General features: G+C 39.6%; 1 protein-coding gene across 1 annotated transcript in view; it reads right to left on the bottom strand.

Annotated features, from left to right (window-relative positions):
* AP4E1 (adaptor related protein complex 4 subunit epsilon 1) overlaps positions 1–16,265 on the bottom strand; it is a 57,788-nt gene that overhangs the window by 25,725 nt on the left and 15,798 nt on the right. The window contains exons 7-13 of the mRNA XM_049782135.1: positions 15,914–16,080; positions 11,700–11,773; positions 7,671–7,793; positions 7,460–7,569; positions 3,051–3,190; positions 796–908; positions 567–685 (exon numbers count right to left, since the gene is read on the bottom strand). Coding sequence (XP_049638092.1) covers positions 567–685; positions 796–908; positions 3,051–3,190; positions 7,460–7,569; positions 7,671–7,793; positions 11,700–11,773; positions 15,914–16,080 — 846 coding nt within the window. The remainder of the gene's footprint in view (positions 1–566; positions 686–795; positions 909–3,050; positions 3,191–7,459; positions 7,570–7,670; positions 7,794–11,699; positions 11,774–15,913; positions 16,081–16,265) is intronic.

The following is a 16,265-nucleotide window of genomic DNA, read 5'->3' as shown; positions in this document are numbered from 1 at the left end:
TAGGGGGCCGGAGAGATAGCATGGAGGTAAGGCATTTGCCTTTTATGCAGAAGGACGGTGGTTCGAATCCCGGCATCCCATATGGTCCCCCCTATGCCTGCCAGGGGCAATTTCTGAGCATAGAGCTAGGAGTAACTCCTGAGTGCTGCCGGGTGTGACCCAAAAACAAACAAAAAAAAAAAGTCTGTAAGTAGAGGCCGGATCAATAGCACATTTGCCTTGTATGCGGCTGACCCTGGACGGACCTCATTCGATCCCCCGACATCCTATATGGTCCTCCAAGTCAGGAGCGATTTCTGAGCACACAGCCAGGAGTAACCCCTGAGCATCATTGGGTGTGGCCCCCAAAAAAGTCTGTAAGTAAATTCCCATGTTTAGAAGATTAAACAAGGGAGATGGAAGAGAAAATATATAGTTTAGATGACAAAAGGTAGCCTCTGGGAAAGAAAGGTGACAGTGGCAGAAATTAGCTGAGTAGACCTGTAAAATTTCTGAAAGTATACAATCATTATTTGGCTTTATAAAAAAAATTTGATCAACTTCATGATTCAATGTAGTTTGCTCACCCAACTCATAACTTGAAGAAATCTCTGTGGATAGAATGCATTTTCCACTTCCAATAAAGTGAGATAAGACCGAACTGCATAAAGTCTTAACTGCTGATCTTCGGTTTCGTCATCAAAACCTACCCAAAAAAAAGTTGATATATTATCTTAATTTCCCATACATTTTCTAAGGGCTGTGTTGTAAAAAAAAATTTTTTCAAAAACTTTACAGAATGCAACAGTTACTTACCTTCTGCAAGCAGTCTTAGAAAGTTATTGGGGATATCAGGATGCATAACATCTCCTCCGACTGAAAACACAGCATTCATTGTCTGAATAAACCATGCATTATCAGGAGCAAATGTGTCCACAGTGTTAAGAACAAGTACACTTCCAAATGTTACTTATAATTGGCTTTTCTGCATCAACTTTTTAAACAGCAAACCAGGACTGGAGAAACAATACAGAGGTTAGGGAACCTACTGGTGCTAGGGTTCGATCCCCAGCACCATATGGTCCCCAGAGCAGACATGATAACCCTGACAGAGCTGGGAGTAGCCCTTGAGCACCACCATGTAGTGGCCCAGAAACCTAAAGAAAGCAGTAAAAGAATTTAAAATAGTCCAAATTACAGTAGTAATTTTACCTTCAACCTCAACCAGCAGTTTTATATAAAAACAGTGCTCAATAAAAGCTTATTAAAAATAAGCTGGGGGGGCTGGCAAGGTGGCACTCGAGGTAAGGTGTCTGCCTTGCAAGTGCTAGCCAAGGAAGGACCTCGGTTCGATCCCCCGGCATCCCATAAGGTCCCCGCAAGCCAGGGGCAATTTCTGAGCTCTTAGCCAGGAGTAACCCCTGAGCATCAAATGGGTGTAGCCCGAAAAAACAAAAAAAATAAAATAAAATAAAATTTAAAAAAATAAGCTGGGGCTAGAATAATAGCACAGTGGTAGGGCGTTTGCCTAGCACGCAGCCGATCCAAGACCAACCTTGGTTTTGATCCCATCCAAGCCAGGAGGGATTTCTGAGCGCACAGCCAGGAGTAACCCCTGAATATCAAAGGTTTGGCCCAAAAGGGATAAAAAAAAGTAATAAACTGAGCTCTCTCCATTGAACACAATACTTCTACACAGTAGGCATGCAATATGATAAATGAGAAATTAAAAAAAAAGAAATAACCGAGATAGCAGAGACAAATAAATACTAGAGAAAAAAAATATTCTGGGACCTGAGAGATTATAACAGCAGATAGGGTGCTTGCATTGCACGTGGCCAATCTGGGTTTGACGTAAGAGACTCCATATGGTCCCCCAAGCTAAGCAGGAGTGATCCTTGACTACAGAGCCATGAGTAAGCCCTGATGACTACCAAGTATGGAAGAGAGGGAGGGAGGGAGAAAGAGAAGAAAAGAGGAAGGGAGGAAGGAAGGGAGGAAGGAAAGAAGGGAAGGAGGGAGGGAGGAGTGTGGGAGGGAAGGAGGGAGATCATCTTCAGAATAGCTAAATTCTGTACTTTGTCTTCTTAAATGATTAACCTCCTTTCTAATTTGTTCCCTCTTTGGTTCTAAAGTGCTTTCATTCTTTGGCTTTAGCACTAGTTGGGACAAAACTCCCCCCTAATATTCCTGAGGGCGAAAAAGAGTGCACTGCATCCAAACTGAAATAAGTCATAGAAGGCACCTTGCATGTGGCCCCACAGAGGAAGTACACAGAAATGACCAGCAAAACACACAGATTATTTCCCAATATGAATCTCAAAAAAGTAAGAAATTTGAGCTTCACAGCCCAGAGATGGAGAAGGCCTAAAGCAGATTGTAGAGAGCCCAGACAGGGGAAACAATGGGCAGTTACAATCTCCACCCACATAAGGCCATGAAGGGAGGCTGGATGTGAGCCTAACAGAGTCCAGGGGAGTGTTTAGGAAGAGGCTCATCTGCAAGTTACCTTTGCCTCAGACAGGCAAATCAGTCACTCACTAGCAGTTCAGGCTGACTTATGGGCAGAGAGCCGCCTGCAATAGGTATGACAAGAGAAACAAGAACTTTTACTCAGCAAAGAAATTTCACAGGGAATCAAAGACAAGGAGAAATTGAAAGCAAAATGTGTTAGAAGTTTCTGTATTTTCCTGCTTTTACTATCAACTAAGCAAAAGAAAAGAAACAGAAAAAAAAAAAAAAAACCCTAATATGCAATTTCTTGTTTTCCTTAAGAGACTTAAAAATCAGGAATAGAGGGATCGGAGCAATAGTACCACGGGTAGGACATTTGCTTTGTATGCTTTGTATGTCCTTGATCCCTGGCATCCCATATGGTCTGCCAAGCCCAGCCAGGAATGATACCTGAGCTCTGCTGGATGTGCCCCAAAAGCAACAAACATAAAAAAATCCCATCAGGTATTGGGAGTTATTACTAAATTACTGAATTCAACTTAGAAGTGATACTGTCTTAATCATTTTAAAGACACTCTGAAGCAAAGATATTTAATAACTCATGGTCCAAAGGATATTTTTCAGCCAGTTCAGCTATTTTACCAACCAAGTTGACAATAATATATTCTTCTTTACTCTGTTGTAAATATTCAAGCATTTTCTGAACAATCACTGTTATATTCTGTGCATTAGTAATTCTGTAAAGAAGTTCCAGGGTCTATTTGAGAAAGAAAAATAAAGAGTATTACAAAAAACAAAATGCACACAAAAAATGCACAAAGCCAGTACATACAGCAATAAGAGGATTATAGTAGTCTGATTCTTCCACTTTTACAATAATCTACTGGGAAGTCAATTAACAGGTGCTCTGGGCATTTTTCACTCAAATACAATTTAAGGAAGTAAATATGTTGTCAAAAATGAATCATGATCAATTTCAAAGTCTAAAAAGCCTTCCACTAATATAGATGATTATGATCCGATATTTATACATGACAAGCCATGCAAAGACTAAAAAGTTAAAAGGTTTAATAATCTAATTTCTAATCTTTATAGAAAGCAATATGGAGATTCCTCCAAAAACTGGAAATTGAACTCCCATACGATCCAGCTATACCACTCCTAGGAACACAAAATACAATACAAAATCCCTTCCTCACAACTATATTCATTGCAGCACTATTTACAATAGCCAGACTCTACAAACAATCAAGATGCCCTTCAATGGATGAAAGGCTAAAGAAACTGTGGTACATATACACAGTGGAATATTATGCAGCCGTCAGGAGAGATGAAGTCATGAAATTTTCCTATACATGGATGTACATGGAATCTATTATGCTGAGTGAAATAAGTCAGAGGAAGAGAAATAGATGCAGAATAGTCTCCCTCATCTATGGGTTTTAAGAAAAATAAAAGAAATTTTTACAATAATTCCCAGAGACAAAAGAGATGAGAGCTGGACGGTCCAGCTCACAACATGAAGCTCACCAAAAAGAGTGATGAGTGCAATTAGAGAAATAACTACATTGAGAACTATCCTAACAATGTGGATGAATGAGGGAAATAGAAAGCCTGTCTCGAGTGGGGTGGGGTGAGGAGAAGGGAGATTTGGGACATTGGTGATGGGAATGTTGCAATGGGGAAGGGGGGTGTTCTCTACATGACCGAAACCAACTACAATCGTATTTGAAATCAAGGTGTTTAAATAAAGATATTAATAAAAAAAAAAAAGGTACATGTAAAAAAAAAATCTAGTTTCTAAAACTGTGACCGACAGCTTCTCAGCCCTACACGGTATACCTAGTACTGTGTGTGCACATACATACGCATATGAAGATCCAGTCATGCAAATTCTATGTTCTACACTACCCAAACAACAGAAAAATAATGGAACTAGATTTTTCAGCTAAAACAAATGGCCACTAGTGAATGAATGAAGTTAGTGGTTCAAGCACTATAAAGACTACAAGGTTTAAGTTTGAAATCTCAGGTATTAAGAAACATTTGACAGATCTATCTCAGTGCTAATGAATACATCTCGTATAGCTTCAAGTAAGATAAAGAAAGATTAGTGCCAGATCATGCTCCTATTTGGTTTGCCTTATAAATCCCTACATTAAGGTTCTAAAAATAGAGCACTCAGAAATCAATATGAAATGAAAGGCCACATGGAGAACTACTTACTGGTTATTTTAGAATCAACAGTATTAGTTGCAAGAGAATTTCTACATATCCTGAGCTGGAGAGATAGCTCGGAAGGTTGAAAGTTTTAACAATTTAAGAAAATAGTGTTTTCTCGGGGCCGGGCGGTGGCGCTAAAGGTAAGGTGCCTGCCTTGCCTGCGCTAGCCTTGGACGGACCGCGGTTCGATCCCCCGGTGTCCCATATGGTCCCCCAAGCCAGGAGCAACTTCTGAGCACATAGCCAGGAGTAACCCCTGAGCGTTACCGGGTGTGGCCCAAAAAACAAAAACAAAAAAAAAACAGTAGTTCTTGGGGCCGGGCGGTGGCGCTCGAGGTAAGGTGCCTGCCTTACCTGCGCTAGCCTAGGAGACGGACCGCGGTTCGATCCCCCGGCGTCCCATATGGTCCCCCAAGCCAGGAGCGACTTCTGAGCGCATAGCCAGGAGTAACCCCTGAGCGTCACCGGGTGTGGCCCAAAAACCAAAAAAAAAAAAAAAAGAAAAAAAAAAAAAAAGAAAATAGTGTTTTCTCAAACTGTTTTTAATTAAGAAATTTTTTTTCAGGGCCGGGCGGTGGCGCTAGAGGTAAGGTGCCTGCCTTGCCTGCGCTAGCCTTAAATGGACCGTGGTTCAATCCCCTGGTGTCCCATATGGTCCCCCAAGCCAGAAGCAACTTCTGAGTGCATAGCCAGGAGTAACCCCTGAGCATCACAGGGTGTGGCCCAAAAACCAAAAAAAAAAAAAAAAGAAAAAGAAATTTTTTTTCTTTTTTTTGGTTTTTTGGGCCACACCCCTTTGATGCTCAAGGGTTACTCCTGGCTAAGCACTCAGAAATCGCCCCTGGCTTGGGGAGACCATATGGGACGCCTGGGGATCGAACCCTGGTCCTTCCTTGGCTAGCACTTGCAAGGCAGACACCTTATCTCTAGTGCCAACTCACCGGTCCCTTAATTAAGAAATTTAGGGACCGGAGTATAATACAACCAGTAGGGTGCTTGTCTTGCTTGCAGTGGACCTGGGTTTATCTCCAACATCCCAGATGGTCCCCCGAGCACCACAAGGAGTAATTTCTTTGTTTTGGCTTTATTTGGGGGCCACACCAGGCAGTATTCAGAGTTTATTCCTGGCTTTTCACTCAGGGATTACTTCTAAAAGGACTTTGTACCATATGTGGTGCCAGGGATCAAAACCAGGGTGTCAAACATTCAAGATATGTGAAGTTTTTCCTGGTCTTTTTTCCCCAAAGAAGGAGGTTTTATCATTTGGGGGGGGGGAGGGTCAGGGTAGGGCTCAGCTTTAACTTGTGGTGCTGGGCCTCTCCTGGCAGTATTGAGTGGAAAAGCAGAGATAAAACTCCAGGTCTCTATATGCAAAGCATGCACTCCAACCCTTTGAGCTCTCATATTCCAGTCAAATGAAAATATATATTTTTCTGCATGAAAACTAACAAATATTTGATACCCCAGCAGATATTGAAACAATTTTACAAAAGGGAAAAGGCAATAGTGATTAAGTAAATAAAGCTAAGTAATTAATAGAGGCATTTTAAGTAAATAAGAGACATCTGCCTTTCACATACGAACCCAGGTTCAATCCCCAAAACCACAAAAAAAAGTGCAATTCATTCTATTTATCATAACATTCAATATGCCTACATTTTTTTGTTTGTTTTATAGTTTTTGTTTCTGGGTCACACCCGGCAGTGCTGAGGGGTTACTCCTAGCTCTACTCTCAGAAAGCACTCCTGGCAGGCTCGGGGACCATATGGGATGCCGAGATGTGAACCACCATCCTTCTGCATGCACAGTAAATGCCCTAATTTCCATGCTATCTCTCCGGCCCATTCCTACATTTTTAATAAAGAAATATGCTAGCATAGTTTAGAGATATTAAAGATAATTAAAAAATAATCACCATAAATTTAGCATTAAGACTGCAATAACAGGAATACCTAGGAATAACAGATTTCCCTTTTTTTTTGTTTTGTTTTGTTTTTTGTTTGTTTGTTTTTGGGCCACACCCGGCGTTGCTCAGGGGTTACTCCTGGCTGTCTGCTCAGAAATAGCTCCTGGCAGGCACGGGGGACCATATGGGACACCGGGGTTCGAACCAACCACCTTTGGTCCTGGATCGGCTGCTTGCAAGGCAAACACCGCTGTGCTATCTCTCCGGGCCCCTTTTTTTTTGGTTTTTGGGTCACACCTCGCAGTGCTCAGGGGTTACTCCTGGCTCTACGCTTAGAAATTGCTCCTGGCAGGTTCAGGGGACCATAAGGGATACCAGGATTCGAACCACCGTCCTTCTGCATGAAAAGCAAACGCCCTACCTCCCTACTATCTCTCTGGTCCCCAGATATCCTATTCTTGAATCAAAAAAGACCTAACTCCTCTAACCTGTAATTAAAAATCATCCCTGTATATAATGTAACAAATACTTTTCTTAAAAAGTCGCCTAAACTTTAGTAGAAAGAATAAAATGTAGCTAAAAGTCAAAATATACACGCACACACACATGTACATATACACTCAATACTACAATACCAGGGCCTGTAGCAATAGTACAGTGGGTAAGGTGCTTGCCTTGCATGCAGCAGACCCAGCTTCAATCTCAGGCATCCTATATGATCCTCCATGCCTGCTAGGCGCGATTCCTGAATACAAAGCCAGGAATAGCCTGTGAGCACTGCCAGAGGTGTCCCACAAACAAAACAAAACAAAACAAAACAAAAACCACAATATCAAAGGCTTAAAAATTGAACACTTCATATCCATTAATTAAAAAATTCTATTAAAAATAATGTACCTCTCTCTTAATAATAGGATCAGGGTGGTCTAAGCATTCAATGATTGTCATCTGGTGTTGAAGGGCCAGAGTTGGATCCTGTTGGATAACATAGGTAAGAGCCTTCAGTCCTAGAAATAAAGATACATTATACAAAATAACTTGAAATGAATACCCAGAAAATTTCAAAACTCTTCTTTGTAGTTAATGTCGAGATAGCCAATAATCTTACCTAAATATTTAAGATTTATTTTAGGTGACAGAACAAATTTTCCAATGCACTTGGCAGCCTTTTCAAGTAATTCAGCTTTAGGATAAATAGAATATACCGTATGCACACATTCAAACAGAATAGCTAGAAAAAGAAAATGTACAAATGTCAGGGACTATGTTATAGCATAATAAACAGGTACATTAGTATAGGGCACAATAAAACAATATAATTGACTTGCCCCAGCTGATTGCCTTGGGTTCCAGGAGGAACCACAGAGAACCCAAAACCAGGGCAAAGACAGACTCAAACAGCGGTCTTTAAGGTTGTTGCTTCACCCCAGAAGAATGGGCTGTGCTGATGAGGTTTGCCCAGAGTAAGCTCTCTAAAGATGACCGATAGGAACCCATTTTTTATGATGAAAATCAATGACAAGTTCTCCCCAAGATATTTTGGAATGAAGAAAAAGTAGTAAGAACACAAATAATTATTCCTGGTGGGGTTTTCGTTTTGTTTTTGAAAAAATACCCATTTCATAACCTTGGAGGTCAGTTCCAAATCTAGGAGAGGTATCTGAGAAGTCATATGGTAGATTGTTAAAGTGATGAAAATATGAATGTAAGAAACTTTGAATCCAATTACAAATCTTATGATGCTCCAGAGTTATTCTAGACAGCACTGACTATAAATGCACTAAATCCAGAAATACCTTTGTGATATGTTGGACACAAACCCTCTGAAAGTCAGGAAAAAAACCTGGAGATGTGTTCCTAGAAAACACTCATATGGGGGCCAGAGAGATAGTACAACAGGTGCTTGCCTTTCATGCAGCCAACCCAAATTCAATCCCCGGAGTCCTGAGTACCACCAGGTATGGCCCAAAAACCAAAAATAAAATGTTTTTTTTTTCTTTTTTTTTTTTTTGTTTTTTTTTTGTGGTTTTTGGGTCACACCCGGCAGTGCTCAGAGATTATTCCTGGCTCCAGGCTCAGAAATTGTTCCTGGCAGGCACGGGGGACCATATGGGACGCCGGGATTCGAACCGATGACCTCCTGCATGAAAGGCAAACGCCTTACCTCCATGCTATCTCTCCGGCCCCAAAATGTATGTTTTTTTTTTTTAAAAAAAAAAAAAAAAAAGACAGGGCCCAGAGAAATAGCACAGCAAAGGTGTTTGCCTTGCAAGCAGCCGATCCAGGACCAAAGGTGGTTGGTTCGAATCCCGGTGTCCCATATGGTCCCCTGTGCCTGCCAGAAGCTATTTCTGAGCAGACAGCCAGGAGTCACCCCTGAGCACCGCTGGGTGTGGCCCAAAAACCAAAAAAATAAATAAATAAATAAATAAATAAATAAATAAATAAATAAATAAATAAATAAATAAATAAATAAATAAATAAAAAGACAGTAGGAGGGGCTGGAGAAATAGCCTGGAGGAAAGGCGTTTTGCCTTGCCTGCAAAAGGCCTGTGGTTCGAATCCCTAGCCTACCAGGAGCTATTTCTTTTTTTTTTTTTTTTTGGTTTTTGGGCCACACCCAGCGTTGCTCAGGGGTTACTCCTGGCTGTCTGCTCAGAAATAGCTCCTGGCAGGCACGGGGGACCATGTGGGACACCGGGATTCGAAACAACCACCTTTGGTCCTGGATCGGCTGCTTGCAAGGCAAACGCCGCTGTGCTATCTCTCCGGGCCCACCAGGAGCTATTTCTGAGCATAGAGCTAGGAGTAACCCCTGAGCACTGCCAGTGTGACCCAAAAACCAAAAAAAAAAAAAAAAAAAAAAAAAAAAAGGCAGTAGGAGCTGGTGTGCGCAATGGTAGTGCATTTACCTTGCTCTCGGCCGACCCAGGATGGACCTGGATTTTGGATTCCCAGCATTCCATATGATTCCCTAAGCCTGCCAGAAGTAACCCAAGTGCCATAGAGTGTGGCCCAAAAACAAACAAACAAATAAAAAAGTAACAGTATAGAGAAATTTATGAAATGTAAAGACTGGCAAAGTACCACACTTCACCACATAATTCTCACAATTTTTTGACAATTTTTTGTAAAAATTGTAGAGTTCAACAATTATGTATATGACTTTTTAAAAAAATTGTACTGCTGTTACTGGAAAAAATAGTTCAATGAATATGTGGTAGCAAAAATTACACAGAAAAATACAATATCTACAATACTCCTGAAAAGCCTCAGAGGCAAGAATTTTTTTTTATTTTGAGACATGTGAGAAAGCTTACTTTTACCCTTATCCTTCCAGAGCCATATGAAACGTACCTATGTATATTCTGGAGTGGTTTTCATTTTTTTGTTTAGCAATGCTATAAATCAAACACAGGAGAGGCTCTGAGCCACATCCCCAGCTACTGAGAGATTACTATGAACAAAAAGTTCATGGCACCAAACTGTGTAGGAAAACCTGTACGGATAACTGACACTTTATTAGTGAGATAAAGATCCACTGATGATGAACTGGTAATGTGAGAAATGTGGCAAAGCCCTTCCTTGATCTCAAGTCCTCACAAGATCTGAGAATGACAGTGGAGGTAAACCCTGTGAATGTAAGCAGTGTAGAAAAGACTATAAGAACTAATCACACCTGTGAGAACACATGGAAGAACCATAGTGAATGAAATGTGAAGCAAAACATAAGAGTATGCTGTCATCCCTGTGAATGAATACGCATGAGGACACGCAGAGGATAAAAAAAACCCTTAGGAATATAGAGTGGCAAAGGCATCAGATCCCCAGGTTCCCTGAAAAGACCATGAAAGAAACAGAAACACATCCATCTGATGACCTATGAGTAGTGCCTGGAAAACCCTTTATGATGCCACAAAAGCACAATGATCATGCAAGAATGCACAGTGGACCTAGAATCAGAGCTGTGTGGCAGTTTACAACTGTTCCCCATCCTTGTGAATCCACAAGAGTGCATAGTAAAAGGAACCCCTACAAATCTCAGCAGTGTGGCAAAGCCTTTGGGTACTGGGTACCCCACAATCCTGCCAGTACATGTAAGAACACAAACACTGAGGAGACACACAGTGGAAAAGCCTTAAGGCAACCCCCAAATCTGCAAGCATTTATGAGAATGCACATTATGGGGAAACTCTGAATATAAGGTTGTTGAAAGCTCTCTCTAACTTAAAGCCTTATCAATGTGAGCAACATAATGGACAGAAAATACTTTAAATTATATAAAGACAACTTTTGCTTTATAAGTGCTTCAACCCTAATTTTCTCAGGCATTCTGAGCAAATTAATTGCTATTCAAGTAGCTGATATAGTAATAATTGTCCCTCTATAACATCTTAAATAAGGCCAGAAATGTGCCTCAGAGGCAGAGGTATACATTATATGTGTGAGATCCTGGTTTGATCACCAGCACAGCAAAAATAAATTTTCATAATAACAATAAATTATAAAGTCAGCTTTAGCCAGCAATCTTTTTTAATATTGGCTGGAGAGATACTGCAGTGGGTAGGGCACCCATCTTGTATGTAGCTGACCTGTGTTTGATCCCCCGTACCCAAAACCCCATCAAGAATGATCCCTGACTGCAGAGCCAACAGTAAGCACTGAGAACTGTGGGGTATAAACCCCCAACCCAAAATCTCATTTATAAAAATGTCCAAAAAAATCTTAATTTTCAGGACTTTATGATTATGAGGCTATCACAACTTCAAGGAAATTATATTCATTAGCAGGTTAAAAATAACTAGGGGCCAGAGCAATAGTTCAGTAGGTAGGGCGCTTGCCTTACATGCAACCAACCTGGGTTTGATCCAGGCACTTCATTATGATCCCTTTCCCCTTAGCACCACCGAAAGTGATCCCTGAGTGCAGAGCCAGATGTAAGCCCCAAAAGAAGCCAAAAAAAAAAAAAATTTCACCATACAGTATTTAATGAACACCTCCTATTCATTAACTAAAAATAGTAACTTAAAGAAACACCTTAAAATTAGCATGTAAAACTCAAGTGGAATTCAGAGCATTCCAAATAATTGAGTTATAATAATGTTAGTTATGATTGGCATTTATATACATTACCTACCATATGTGACATTGTGATTTAACTCAGCTCTTCGTAAGGATTCATCAAGAACATCATACATTAATTCACTTGTCCTGTTTAAAAGATATTTTATTTGCAGTAGAATTATAGTATATAACCCAATAAAACAGTTTCAAACTTCTGTCTTTAAAACTGAGGATCTACAGAAAAGAAGTGAAAGATATTATTTTACCAAGTTATGGAAATTTCACTTCTTCAAGATTCCACTTGCTCTTTTTCTTAGGTTTAACAAGTTGTTTTACCAAAGTTGATTACTCAATAAAAAGATACATATAAGTCAATTAACTCTTTCCTCCATCTAACCCTAGTTTACAAATATGGTTCTGGCTTAGCTAAAAAAGTTTGTTCAGTTTTTTTCTTATAAAGAGCATATTCCTAACTATTTGAAGACATTATCTCTATCTTAACATGTTTTTAAAAATCAGTCAAATACTAACCTTTAAGTAGAACTACGGTTGTTCAGAATAAACATTCTGACTCTGTACTAAATGCGGAGAAATTTTGTGGGCATTAACAAATTCTGCATCATTCCAATATGTACACTGCTTATTGGAATAGAAAGTGGGCTGAGTAGATACTGTGAAAACAGGCAGTGCTTTCTAGAGACCTAGAGCAATGTTCCTAAGAAGAAAAAATAGCTCTCCAAAAAGGCAATGTGAAACTACGGTTTTTAAACTGTTAACTTAGATTGCTTTACAAATCAGTTAAGACCAAAAAGAAAAACCACGACCAACACAAAGCACACACAGTAAATAATCTAGCAGAAAAACTACACTGTAAGAAAAGCAGAATGATCTGGAGCTATACAAATTAAATTATATAAAATGTTATCTCTCTTCCAGAAAAAAATTTCCCCAAATAATAAATTCAAATTTGAAGTGCATGTACTTTGTATTTATTAAATTATAAATATCAAGTGAAGGTCCAGAACCATTATTCCAAAGTTCTTAATTTACTGCTTAAGCATTTCTTCCATAAAAAATTAACAATTATAAATCCTCATTCCCTACCACCACAACCAAAATTCAATAATACCACATCTAGATTATAGCCTAGCTATTCAATTTTGTAAACCAATGTCTGGAATAAAGATTTAATTAAATCACATCAAATGTGGAAATGCAGACATAATACTTATCAAGCTAAATGTTAATTACCTAAAAGTTAAATGCTATAAAACACAAAAATATTTAAACAGATATAAAAGAGTAAATATAAAACAGATTTTCCATAAGTTTTTCCAACTACTTTCAAATCCTGTTGTAAAATATTTTTACATTGTCACAATGAACTAATCATGTTTTAAGAAATACATATCTAGAGGGGTTGGAACAATATACAGTCAGTAGAGCATTTGCCTTGCACACAATCAACCCAGGTTTGATCCCTGATATCCCATATGGTTGCCTAAGTCTGACCAGGAATGGTTCCTGAATGCAGAGTCAGTAGCTAACCTCTGATCACCGTTGGGTGGGACCCAAAAACCAAAACCAAATGTACTCCTTAAATCTCAGGAAAGCTGGTACTATAAGAGAAAATGTTCTACAGCCTAAGTATTACTCAACTTAATTCTATGAAGGAAGCACTATATAATCATCTTATTTGTATTCTCCAAATTCATCCATGAAGTGAAGAACAACACTGAGCTAATAAAAAGTAGTAAACCATAAAATGTTTCCAACTACTTCGTGATAATAATAGCAATATACTCTTTCATATCTATGAGGTTGGATGCATTAATATGAAATTTATTTTAAAATAGAATTCTAATATAAAAAGTTTAATTAACAGTACAGTAAATTCCAAGACCTCAATAAAAAAGATAAAACAAGACAAAAAGAAGAAAACAAAATTCCAGTGAATCCTGATTAGAGGTGCCTATTAGAACAGAAGGGGGTTACATAACACAAAATAGAACTCTCCTAATGTGTGTCTTCTCCATTGCCACTAGGGATTTTTTTCCTACATTTCAAACAGGAGAAAACTGACACAAAAACAGAGAAAAGGTTGGGACTGGAGTGATAGCACAGTGGTAGGATTTTTGCCTTGCATGCAGCTGACCCAGGACGGACCCAGGTACAGTTCCCAGCATCCCATATGGTCCCCCGAGCCTGCCAAGAGCAATTTTTGAGTGCAGAGCCAGGAGTAACACCTGAGCACGGCCAGGTATGGCCCAAAAACCAAAATAACAAAACAAAACAAAAAATAAAAAACCAGAAACAGTAGCAGCATACGAAGGGTAATATAGCCCCAAAAGTGCCCATCAAGAACTAGAGGCCGGAGAGATAGCATGGAGGTGGTGCATTTGCCTTGCATACAGAAGGACGGTGGTTCAAATCCAGGCATCCCATATGGTCCTCCATGCCTGCCAGGAGAGATTTCTGAGCCTAAAGCCAGGAGTAACCCCTGAGCACTGCTGGGTGTGACCCAAAAAACAAAAAACAAAACAAAAAGAACTATGGGCAGCTGGATGTTAACAAGATGCTGAAAAGGAACTTGAAAAGCCTTGAAGACAGTCCTTTTTTGGCTAGACTAAAGAATTACCATTAAAAGGAGCAATTGATCCCCAACATTTCATATGGTTCCAGAGCTCTGCCAGGAGTGATCCTACTTGTATAGCCAGGAATAACCCTCAAGCACCACCTGCCCCACCAAAAAAAAAAAAAAGGCATTAAAAATCCTTATATCATAAAGTTAGACCACTGATTAATAAGATATGCTTAGCAAATATCAGAGACTTGAGTCACTCAAGGGAAATAAAATCTAGTCGGACGTGTTCTCTAGTGGCTCATTAAAATGCTTTAAATAAAAATATGTGTTTATTGTGCACAAAGAGAAAGAAAAAGAATGAGAAAAATGAATGCAAATAACTGATGAGCTGAGTTAATAAGATGTGCAACTTGGAGCTTTGCTGTAAATTTAAAAATATAGAAAATTTTACAAGAAATAAGAATTAGCAGAAAAGATACTGATCAAATGTTTAATATACATTATTAGCTAAAAGATGAATTCACACAAAAATAATTAAGGTGGGGGCCGGAGAGATAGCATGGAGGTAAGGCGTTTGCCTTTCATGCAGGAGGTCATCGGTTCGAATCCCAGCGCCCCATATGGTCCCCCGTGCCTGCCAGGAGCAATTTCTGAGCCTGGAGCCAGGAATAACCCCTGAGCACTGCCGGGTGTGACCCAAAAACCAAAAAAAATAATAATAATTAAGGTGATGCATTACCATCCAGAATAAAGGTCAGCAAACAATAGTTCACATGCCTAATCAGGCTGAATTTCTGCTCTTGTACAACTGCAGGCTAAGGATAGTTTCTACGGTTTTTTTAATGATTGAGGGTACTTTGTTCTCTTCCACTGGAGATTAAACCCAGCGCTTCACACATATAAGGCATAAGCTTTAATGCTAAACCACATCCCAGATGCAAAATCACAAAGCCATAACAAGTTTTTTGTGGGTATTTTTGGAAGTGGGAATAGGGTGGGAAGCTAGCTGCAGTGATAGTTCAACTGGCTGAAGACATGCTTTGCAAGCAGGAGTCTTGGGCCAATCTTCTGCACTGCATGATTCAGAACACTGCTGGGAGTGCCCCCAAGCACTGCCATATATGGATCCAAAAAAAATGTTTCCTGCACAGGACTATGCTCATTCATGTATATACTATCGATGGCTACTTTCTTGTTTGGGGGATGAAGGAGGCAACATGTGGAACTACACCCAGCTGTGCTCAGTGCTTACTCCTAGCTGTGTCAGGGATTACTCTTGGCAGTGTTGTGGAAGGGTTTGTGGTGTGGGAGCTGAAAGGTTTCTTATGAAGGTCAGCCTCTTATGAAGCAAATGAATCTTTGAGCTTGAGTAGCACCACACAAGTGAATGGTTGCAACAGACAACATAATAGCCCACAAATTCCAAAGTATTTATCTGGCCTTAACATAGAAAGTTTCCCAATCCCTAAACAAGAATGAAAAAGAAAGCTTCACAGACGACTTGGCACATTAGAGGTGCCTTCAATTATGGGCAGGATTTAGATAGGGAAAAGATCAGGAATCTCTGAACAATCTGAATTTCTGTACTTTTTACAGTGGTTTATGTCACTATTAAGTCAATGAAACATTGAGAAAATGCAGCCAATCATGAAACCTAGGCGACTAAAACCTATGGTGATCAAACTTACTTAAAACTAGTTTACCTTTGATCGTCTTTCCCTAGAAGTCCTAGTATTCTCAAGAGCTGAATTTGTAACCATGGTGCTGGCACACTGTGGTAATTGAAATCTACCGGGAGCTTGCCTCCAACTACTTGCTTCAAAATTGTCACGAAACTTCCCGTCAAGTCTTTATATCCAGATGAATTCTCCTACATCCAAGAACAAAACAAAAAGCTTTCTATTAATAGTCTTATCAAAAATAAAATAAATAGACCTGTCTAAGATGCCAATAGGATCTAACTTTTTTTTTTTTGGTTTTAGGGTCACACCCAGCAGCGCTCAGGGGTTACCCCTAGCTCTATGCTCAGAAATTGCCCTTGGCAGGCATAGCGGG

This window comes from Suncus etruscus, chromosome 10, assembly GCF_024139225.1.
Source record: "Suncus etruscus isolate mSunEtr1 chromosome 10, mSunEtr1.pri.cur, whole genome shotgun sequence".
In the NCBI taxonomy this organism is placed as follows: domain Eukaryota; kingdom Metazoa; phylum Chordata; class Mammalia; order Eulipotyphla; family Soricidae; genus Suncus; species Suncus etruscus.
The sequence above is the reverse complement of the archived record's forward strand: the minus strand, read 5'-3'. Positions and strand labels throughout refer to the sequence as shown.